Source organism: Pteropus medius, unplaced genomic scaffold (assembly GCF_902729225.1).
Source record: "Pteropus medius unplaced genomic scaffold, Ma_sr-lr_union100, whole genome shotgun sequence".
Classification (NCBI taxonomy): domain Eukaryota; kingdom Metazoa; phylum Chordata; class Mammalia; order Chiroptera; family Pteropodidae; genus Pteropus; species Pteropus medius.
Genome location: NW_024349798.1, coordinates 4,340,915 through 4,349,726, shown reverse-complemented (window position 1 = coordinate 4,349,726; position 8,812 = coordinate 4,340,915). Strand labels below are relative to the sequence as shown.

The 8,812-nt window shown below is 57.1% G+C and overlaps 1 protein-coding gene, 1 long non-coding RNA gene and 1 other non-coding gene across 12 annotated transcripts; 2 read left to right on the top strand and 1 right to left on the bottom strand.

Moving 5' to 3' along the window:
• The first annotated feature begins 312 nt into the window (after nucleotides 1-312).
• On the top strand, nucleotides 313-918 carry LOC120620268 (uncharacterized). The gene is made up of 2 exons (XR_005657791.1): nucleotides 313-567; nucleotides 785-918. It is a non-coding gene; the product is annotated as an uncharacterized LOC120620268 (long non-coding RNA).
• LOC120620707 (small nucleolar RNA SNORD60) lies at nucleotides 608-690 on the top strand. Its single transcript, XR_005657961.1, has one exon. It is a non-coding gene; the product is annotated as a small nucleolar RNA SNORD60 (small nucleolar RNA).
• Nucleotides 919-1,303: 385 nt separating the features above from the next.
• On the bottom strand, nucleotides 1,304-7,494 carry RAB26 (RAB26, member RAS oncogene family). 10 transcript variants are annotated; one of them, XM_039884999.1, is made up of 11 exons: nucleotides 7,412-7,494; nucleotides 7,137-7,323; nucleotides 5,914-6,024; nucleotides 3,475-3,516; nucleotides 3,317-3,383; nucleotides 3,109-3,161; nucleotides 2,849-3,037; nucleotides 2,658-2,723; nucleotides 2,517-2,573; nucleotides 2,337-2,423; nucleotides 1,304-2,243 (listed from the first exon to the last, which is right to left on the bottom strand). In XM_039884999.1, exons 1-11 carry the CDS (start codon nucleotides 7,450-7,452, stop codon nucleotides 2,079-2,081), a joined length of 1,065 nt encoding a protein of 354 aa, XP_039740933.1. In that variant the 5' UTR covers nucleotides 7,453-7,494; the 3' UTR covers nucleotides 1,304-2,078. The 10 variants fall into 10 exon arrangements, 9 of the variants coding, with proteins under 9 accessions (XP_039740933.1, XP_039740934.1, XP_039740931.1 ...); XM_039885000.1 differs by having other exon boundaries at nucleotides 2,337-2,413; XM_039884997.1 differs by having other exon boundaries at nucleotides 2,337-2,573.
• Between the last annotated feature and the right edge of the window lie 1,318 nt (nucleotides 7,495-8,812).

Here is an 8,812-nt window from a genome sequence, read left to right as displayed (position 1 = left end):
CAGTAGCCTCACGCTAAATTCTTCAGAAACTACAACTTCCGGTTGCCCCGATGTCACAGGGCGGGATTGGCGGCTTCAGAATCACTCTATGTTACAGATCGAAGTCTGATTGGCTGTGTGCATCCGTCGCTCACGGTTAGCCGCAGCAAAAGGAAGAACTGCCCCCCCAAAAGAAATACCATGGCGCGATTGGTGAAAACAAAGAGAGTAAAGAGCGGAGCGTATCAGTGGCGGGTGAGGGGGTACGTAAGGTACTTTCGCTGGGATTGTCCAATCGCAGAGTTGGAACAATTACTATAAAAGCTTGAGCCTCCGGTTTCACCACTCTTTCGGGTTCGAGATCGAGGTAGGAGGTTTTGTGCCGGTGAACTCCGTGCACCACGCCGGGAGAGGAGCTGGCTGCCTAGTGGAGCTGAGAGGGTCACCCAAACCTATAGGCCGACCTAGCCCCGGGGTCTATCCTCAATCCGAGTTCTACCTTGATCTTCAATGTTGTACACGTTTCTTGTCCTCCAACACCAGTTCTGGCGGGGAAGTCCGGACCTCCAGACTTAGAGCTCCCTACAGGTAAGGCTGGGTCGGGCCTGGTTTCCCCGATTCCGCTCCGAGCCTGTGATGAATTGCTTTAATTTCTGACACCTCGTATGAAAACTGCATATGCAGTCTGATTACATGGCAAGACTGAGGCTTTACGGTGCGCTCCATTGATGGGAGGGTCTGGGGAGTGAAAAATCGATGGGAAGAGTGGGCTTCTGTCTACATTTTGGCATTGTCTGCCTTTCAGGGCTGTTGGTGACCTAGCTGGAAACCTCGAATATAAATCAACATCAATCAGTCCAGGGACCTGGCGGTAAGGTGGGAGTAGTGTCCATATCTATCTGAAGTGCTTAGCAATAAAGCAAAGGTGGTATGAGTTGATTGGAGTGCAAGAGTCTTTATTTTCACACGCCATTTGTACCAGAGTCCTCCTTGGGAGGACTGGCTCATCCCTGGGCAGCCTTGGGAAGGGGTAGAGTCATGAAAATAGAAGTTCATACTTCCCACCTGCTGAGATCACCTCCATTTTTGCCTGTAAGGCTAAAAGATTTTTTTGTGTGTGCCTTTGCCTTATGGTAGGTCATAAACTCTTAATTCCTCGCTAACAGGGTTAACTGGCCACTGAGTGCCCCTTTGTTGGCATTTTAGGCAGCCCTGCTGTGCTTCCTTTGCCATCTTGGTTATGAGGGAGTGCCACCCTCTTAGTGGTGAAGTCTGGGGTTTGTTGAGAGCTCTAAAAGGCAATTTCAATGGATGAGACAGGCACTCCGGAAAAACAGCTTTATTCACCAGGACTAAGAACAAAGGCTCTCAATCAAAAGACTTGAATATTTTAATACAAGATGGAGTACACTACCAACCTCCTCCGCTTGACTTTGCCAAGCGCGGGCCTCAGCTGTAGGCAAGCCATTCCCAGTACGATGGCCTGCCGAGGTGGTACCCTGGTCAGCAGGTGACGGCTGGCAATTCTAGTTTCCCTGACATTTCTGTGATTTACCATATGCCATTCCCTGTATTACAAAGCCACAATCTTGGCATCCTCCAAGGGAACATGAGGAAGACCCTGTTGATTGCACCAGAGCCTCCTGGTGGGTAGGTTAGGAGCACACAGTCCTAGTTGGCACAAACACATATGATTCTTGGTGAAGCCTTCTGCTCCTGCCATTCCCTGCTTGGGCAGCATGTGCAGCTGAAGACATGACTTTCTAGGGTTAGGTACTGTACTGTACCATCACTGCTGCCTAGTCTTAAAGCTGAGCATTCCAGGAGGGGGCAGCAGAACGCCACAGTAAGCAGGGGACCAGGCACCCTATGCAGACTACATTGCAGGGATTCCCCTTCCTGTACAGAAGTCCCCCAGGCAACAGCAGGTGAAGGGAGGGATGCAGTCCCACTGGCTCCCTACAGCTCATTGTGAGGACTAAAGCTATAGATTGCCTCCAGGACAAGGGAAGGGCAAGGCTCAGCCTGTGAGTTCTGCAAACAGACACCTTGGGATTGACCGCTGGGTGACAAGTCAGAGGGACCTGTAGATCAGCCTTTCAGTGGCTGGGCTGAACCTGGGCCTCCCAGCAGAATGCCTGGTGGCTGTTCTCATCCAGGTTCAGGGTCTGCAGCAGGAGGACACACGGCCCTCCCTCTTGACATAGTCGTGCAGCTGGAAGCGGGGCTCGCTGGGGGCCTTCATAGAACGCTGCTTCAACTCCCTGTGGGGCAGAGGTGACCATGGAACAGAGTGGCCTGTGTCCCCAACAAGGGGATTCAGACCCTGGGTCTGGGGGGTGACTGCCAGAACTTACTTTGCTATGGCTGTGAAGGCTAAGTCCACGTTGAGGCCTGTCTTGGCACTGGTCTCCATGAAAGGTAGCCCATATTCCTGCAAACAGCTGCTGCCAGCAGGGTGGCAGCCTCATGGGGACAGCCCAGGCTCTACGGCCCCAGAGGGGCACCCCCTGGCCACCCACCTTGCCCCAACTCACCTTGGCCAGCTTCTCCCCATCCTCCCTCTTCACCACACGCTCCTGGGTAGAGTCCACCTGGTACAGGGATCTTGGTGAGAGCTGGCCTGGGGCTAACCTGCCTTCAGAGCCAGGCTGAAGAGGACAAGTAGGGATGCCCACCTTGTTCCCTAGCAGCATAAGCACCACGTCGTGCTGGGCATACTCCTGGATTTCCGTCAGCCAGGCCTATTGGGGAAGAGCTGAGACCAGAATGGAGGCTGGTGCTCCCTGCATCCCTTGCCCCTCCAGGCCATGTCCCACACAGTGCCTGCTGGACTCTGGCTAACAGGAGGGGTCCAGAAACTGCTCACCATGTGCCATGCCGAAACATCCCTGACAGGTACTTTATCCAAGGTGTTGAGTTGATGAAGTTGGAAGGTCACCCAGGCCACCTTCAGCTCATACTCAACTGGGGCCACCAGGAGGCCAGAGGGGCCTTTTCCCCTCCCCACTGTCAGTAGGGTCCTCAGAACCCTCTGGGACCCAGAAGCCATCTGTGCCTGAGGGAGGTTGGGGATGGGGTCAGGCCCAATCATTGCCCATTCTCCCCACCTAAAAGGAAGCCACTGACCTGGATGTTGTCAAAGGAGGCCTTGTTGGTGACATCATAGAGCAGCAGCAGTGCTAGGGTCAGAAGGCCAGTGAGGACGTCTCCAGGGCCTTTGGTGGCTCCCCGTCACCCACAACCTCACATATCACAAGCAGAAGCCTAGGGAACAGGCACCCACAGAGCATAGCCCCAACCACCTGGGGCTGGGACCCTGTGCCCACGAGCTCACCATGAGCATCTCGATAGTAGGCGTGGGTAACACTGCGGAACCGCTCCTGGCCAGCTGTGTCCCAGATCTGTAGTGATGGGTACAGGCCAGTGGTCAGGGCTGCCCAGTACCTCCCAGGTGTCCCCTGCCCTCAACTCACCATCTCCCAGTTGCCTCACCTGCAACTTCACCTTCATGCCATCCACGTCCAGAACTTTGTTCTGAAACACAACCAGTCAGCTTCAATGTGGGGCCTGTGCCTCCCTCTGGCAGGGGGCTCCCAGGTGGGGAGAGGGGGAGAGTTAGGCAGTGCCAGGCCAGGACTGAACCTGAAATTGGGGAGCCCCTGGCACGCCCTGAATTCATTCTTATCCTGTGTGCCCCTCAGCTGGCCAGGCTCTGCCCCCTAAGCCCATATCCTGGATGCTCATCTGACCACCTTGCCTTCCTCTACCCCCAAATAAGGCTTCCTCTTGAACCCAAGACCTGGGGTCCACCTGGTTCTCTCCCATGCCTCTGGTGAGCCCCTCCTGATGAACCATGCACAGAGGTCCCTCTCTTGCTCAATAGCTGTACTAATGGACTTGCAGGTTGCTGCCCTCCATGGCCAGAGGTGTCTAATTCTGGGCAAGGCTGTTCTTCCTCGGCCTACCCTGAAGGCCTACCACACTGCCCCACCAGCTCCACTGCTCTCAAAGCCCCTTGCTGCCACCCACTCATCACCGAATCCTGTTGCTCTGACCCTCCCTCTTCCCCCAGCACCTCCCAAACCCAGCTGCTTAGCCTCTCTCCTTCACTCCAGCCCTCCCCAGCCCCCCTCCTCTTCCTGGTGCCCACCAATTCAGCCTCACCCTACACAGCTCTCCTGCGCTCTTAACAGAGTGCAGACCCCAGTCCCCCTATCGGCCACTGGTACCTCCCACAGCTCTGCACATGCTGCTCCTTTTACTTAGAGCCGTTTGCACATTTGAAGTCACACACCTTATGACCACAGGCCGTTACGCTGTGCCTCAGTTTCCCCATCCATGAATGGACATAACTAGGGTGTCCACATGGCTGCTCAAATGACTTTATGGGCTACAATGTGCAAAGCACTGAGAACCATGCCTGGCCCAGAGTGAGGGCTAAAAGCATTTGTTCTAATTTAAACGTCGCTCTCCCTTCAGGCACAGCAGTTCCCTGAGGACAGTGCCCAGTGTAGCCACCAGAGTGCAGAATTCTGCCTGGTTCATAGCGAGTGCTCACTACGTGTTTGCTGCCTGGCCGTGCTCTCTTGCCAGCCCTGGGGGGAGCAGCCCAACCCTGGTTCCCATCTGTTGGGTGGGGGTGGGGGCATGGCTGGAAAGTCACTGCTTCCCTCTTCCCCAAGCTTCTGCTGTCAGGGTGCTTCTGGGTCTCTGGGGAACCAAGCATAGCCATCTGCCAGGCTGGGGAGGACACCCCGCCTTCCCCAACGCCCTGGACAGGGGTGTGAACCAACTGGCCTCACCTCCCTCACCACCTGCCCCAGAGCCAAGAGGGAGGTGAGAAGGGGGTAGGCAGAGCCAGAACACGCAAAGGACCAACTGTCCTGGGTCTAGACTGCCCCCTTCTGTCACTTCAACCCTTACTTCATCCTAGAGGACTTGAAGGACCTTGGCCCCCCAAACAGGCTATAGAATGACTCCCAGGCCAGAGGGAGCCCCCCTTTCCTGTCTCTTAATGGGCCTCTCTCTCAGCAGCCTCCTGCCAAGTGGGTCTAATTAAAAGGTGAGAAAAATGCAAATTTGGGATTTGCAGAGAATACACCAGTACCTCACCAGCACCTCAGCACTGGTACATAGAATTCAGATTGGTAGGCAGAGGTGGAGGCTCTGATGTTGGAGCCCTGCAGGCCTGAGGCTGGGCCTCATCATTTCCTGCTGCTTGAGGTGCTAGAGGGGTTTGGAAACCAAGAGTCCAGGGACATTCCCCCAGAAGAACCCCAGAACACAGCCTCCAGCTGGGGGATGGTAACAGGAATCTGGCAGGGGAGAGCAGCTGGGCGGGAGCATTTCTCATGTGCCTTTTCACCTAAGGGCATGGACCTTCCCCCCCCCGCCACAAAAAAAAAAAGCCCCCAGTCTCTAGGTAGCACCTTTTCCCAGCTGTGGAATGAAGTATGTGTGCTCGAGTGCCACAACCACCTGATTGGTAGGTGCTGGGCAGCCAGCCTGGCACCTCAGGGACCCCTATGCAGTGGGGCAGTGATGCTGACCTCCCAAGTGGACACGAGCCTTAAGTTTTCTCTGACAGCCAGTGATAACTGGTGACAACCTACACCAGTGACAACCTACCCCAAGGCACAGAATACAGCCCCAGGGTCGTGCTGGTCCCCGGCACAGGAGTACCATCTCTGCTTTGGTCAGATGCAGCCACCACCTATCTCCAGAACCCTTGAGGTGTCAGGTGGCAGGCAGCTTGGGGGTTAAGGCATCCCACTTCCACCACACTAACCCTGGGAGACAGGTGGTCCAGCCAGGAGTTCCACATCATGAGCCTGTTGGTTTCACGGGATAATGGAGAACCAGTTGCCAGGGGTGCTATGAAAACTCAGTGAGCTGGTATTGTGGGTCCAGGGTATCAACCTTCATGCTCACCCGGAAGTCGATGCCCACAGTGGAGATAAAGGTCCCCGCCAGGAAAGCCCCATCCTTGAAGCGCACAAGCAAGCAGGTCTTCCCCACACCGGAGTCCCCCACCAGCATAACCTGGGGTGAGCAGGAGGGCCAGAGGTGTTAGGGGCAGAGGGGATCAGGGTGCTGACCCACCCACTGGTGTGTCTGGTCTTTCCTGAGCTGGCCTGGTCAGAGAGGGGCTGTAGGTGAGAGGCAAGAGGGGAGGGAGGTATCACAAGCCCACAGGTTCAATAACGCCTGGGAGAGACATAGCAGCTATGATCCCAGCCTGCCTGCACTTCCCACTTCCACCTCTACAAGGTTCCGTCCGCTCTCTTTTAAACTGAGACCCATCTCAATCAGTCAGGAGCGGGGGCAGTTACCTCCATCCAGAGCCCTACCTAATGCCCACCCCCAGGCCCTCAGCACCATGCTTGATCTGAAAGGGGAGCATCTGGGGCTCACTCGGTGGGGAACAGAGCCTGGGAGTTGGTGGCTGGGGACCTCCTGGGAGGCTTGTGGGGGCCTCTGTACCAGAGGGCTTCTTCCAATCCCAGCCAGACCCACGAAGAATTTGCCATAAGAGGGTCAAATCTTGGCATGACAAGGGATCCAAGCCAGTTCTGTGGGCAGGGAGGGGCAGTCAGGCCTTCCCCTCTTCTACCCCTCCCCCAGACTGCTGCCAAAGGCTCCCAAACCCAAAGATGGTCCTGCCAACCCCCCCACAATTCACAAGCGTCTGCCTAGGCCTGGAGGAGGCACCAGTGCTCCCCACCCAACTGGCAAACCTCTTCTTTGTCTCCCTGACCCCTAAAAATGAGGAGACCCATAGACTCTGGGAGTGAGGGAAGTAACATATGGGAAATGATGAGACTAGGTCTCCATCAGGGTCAGAGATATTAGGGAACGGGGAGAGGACACCTGGCTGTGATTTCCACCGGACTCCTTGTCGAACCCTGCCAGCTGGGGGTGGTGTAGTGGACATGCCTTGCCAGCAGTATCCCAAACCCAGGTCTGAAAGCTGTGTGTGTGTATGCGATGCACCGTGCCAGCGGTACCAGCTGCGGTGTACCGCTCCAACCATCTCGGTGCCTAGGGTCCGCAAGGCCCTGCAACCTCGCCCCGGACCCCTCCCCCATTGGCCCCCGTCGGATGCCACCTGCTGCTCTCGCATGTGGTGGTGGTGGGGGGGGTGCCCCGCTCACCTTGAAGGCGACATCGTAGAAGTCGCCGCCGCCTCCTAGCGATGGCCGGCCGGGCTGCAGGAGCCCGTTGGGCGGCACCTGGGGGCCAGGGCGCGCAGTCCCGGGGCGAGCCGGCCGGGGCTCGTTGGAGGCGGGAATCGCGGAGGCAGCAGGAGCGCTGGCCCCCTTGCTCTTGAGGGTCTTCTTCCTGGACATGGCGGGCGGGCGCTCAGTGCGCTCCAGCTGCAGCCACCGCGCCCCAGGCCTCCCTGCTCCCCGCGCCCTCGGAGCCTGACCCTGACCCGAACCCGTCCCACGGTGGCAGCGGCGGCGGCATCCCGGGCGCCTGGCTCCCCGCAGCCCCGCCCCCGCCGCCCCACAGCTCCGCAGCCACTGAGCCGGGGCCTCCCGCCGCCGCCGCCAATGGCCTCTCTGGGGCGGGGCCATGCAAATGAGTCGGCCTCCCGGGGGCGGGGTCAGGACATCGCCAGCATAGCCCTGAGTGCACCCGTCGCTATACTTTTGCTGTTTGGGAGCAGCTTCGTGGTCACCTCCAGGCCTGGGCCGGGGTATGAGGCGGTGGGCCTTGGGTGAAGGAGTACCGAGATACTGTCGTTTCTCTGCCCCGTGCTGCCTTTTGGCCAATAACTCCCCCGCCCCATTAGCACCTCCTGGCCTGGGACAGGGGGAATGCTCTGAGGTAGAGGACGCTGAGACAGAGGGCCTGCACAGGGTGGGCATCCTGGAATTCTGTCCCTTCTCAGCCAGCGATGCCACCTGGCCTGCTGCGGGCTTCCCTCTTCTCCAAGGCAGACAGGTCCCGGAAGCTCCAACACTCGGGCTTGGCAAACAAAGGGCCTGGGGCTCAACTGACAGCTGGTTATCAGAGGAAGGACTTAGTGGGCACCGCTGAGCATCAGAGCTGAGCTGGCAGGGGCTCTTCACCGCAGCTTTCGCCTCCTGGGCTGAAGCCACGGATCCTCGGAAAAAGGAAAGTCAGTGTCACAGCCAGCAGCAGACCGTCCGCCCTTAAGGGGCTAGCCCTTGGACTTCAAGTGCTAGGTTCTGATCCCAAGCAGGCGAAGTGCTGATTGTCAAAAACCCAGACTTGTACCTGACAGACCCCTTTCCAGGGCCTGACATCTCCTCTTTACCTGAGCTCTGATCCAGGACCCCCACCAAAGGTACTCTGTTTAGAGAATGAGGCTGAGGCAACCATGGAATCCTGGGAGTGGTGAACCAAGATGCCCCTCGCCCAGCGCTTGGGGGCAATGGGTGCAGACAGAAGGGCAGTGCCCATGGAATCAGTCTCTGCTCCATACTCCTCTGGGAGCTGGAGGGATGTCCTTGCTGTTCCCCCTGAGATGTGACAGCTATCACCGTGGGACCCTGGGTCCTTCAGAGGCCTGAGTCTTCTCAGCTGGCAGCACCCAGAGCCCCCAATAATTATACTGGGCAGAAGCTACCTCTCAGGGTCCAAGGTCTGGAAAAACACAGATAAAGGGATGTTTCCTAGCAGAGTTATTTCTCGAAAGAGACTGGCAGGGACTTGCACAGGAGAGGCTGTGGAAAGCTACCCTTCACTGAATGCCATCATGTGCCAGGCACATGTCATTTTCAAAACTGTCCTGTGAGGTAGTATGATCCCCAATGTTCAGATGGGGAAGTAGAGGTCCAGAGAAGGGAAGACAACTGTT

Coding starts and splice junctions, on each gene's coding strand:
- RAB26 (XM_039884997.1), bottom strand. CDS start 7,452: ATGCCGCCGCCGCTGCCACCGTGGGACGGGTTCGGGTCAGG. Junction 3,384..3,474: donor GCATGAAGGTGAAGTTGCAG/GTGAGGCAACTG, acceptor CCATCACTACAG/ATCTGGGACACAGCTGGCCA. Junction 2,724..2,848: donor ATGTTTCGGCATGGCACATG/GTGAGCAGTTTC, acceptor CTTCCCCAATAG/GCCTGGCTGACGGAAATCCA.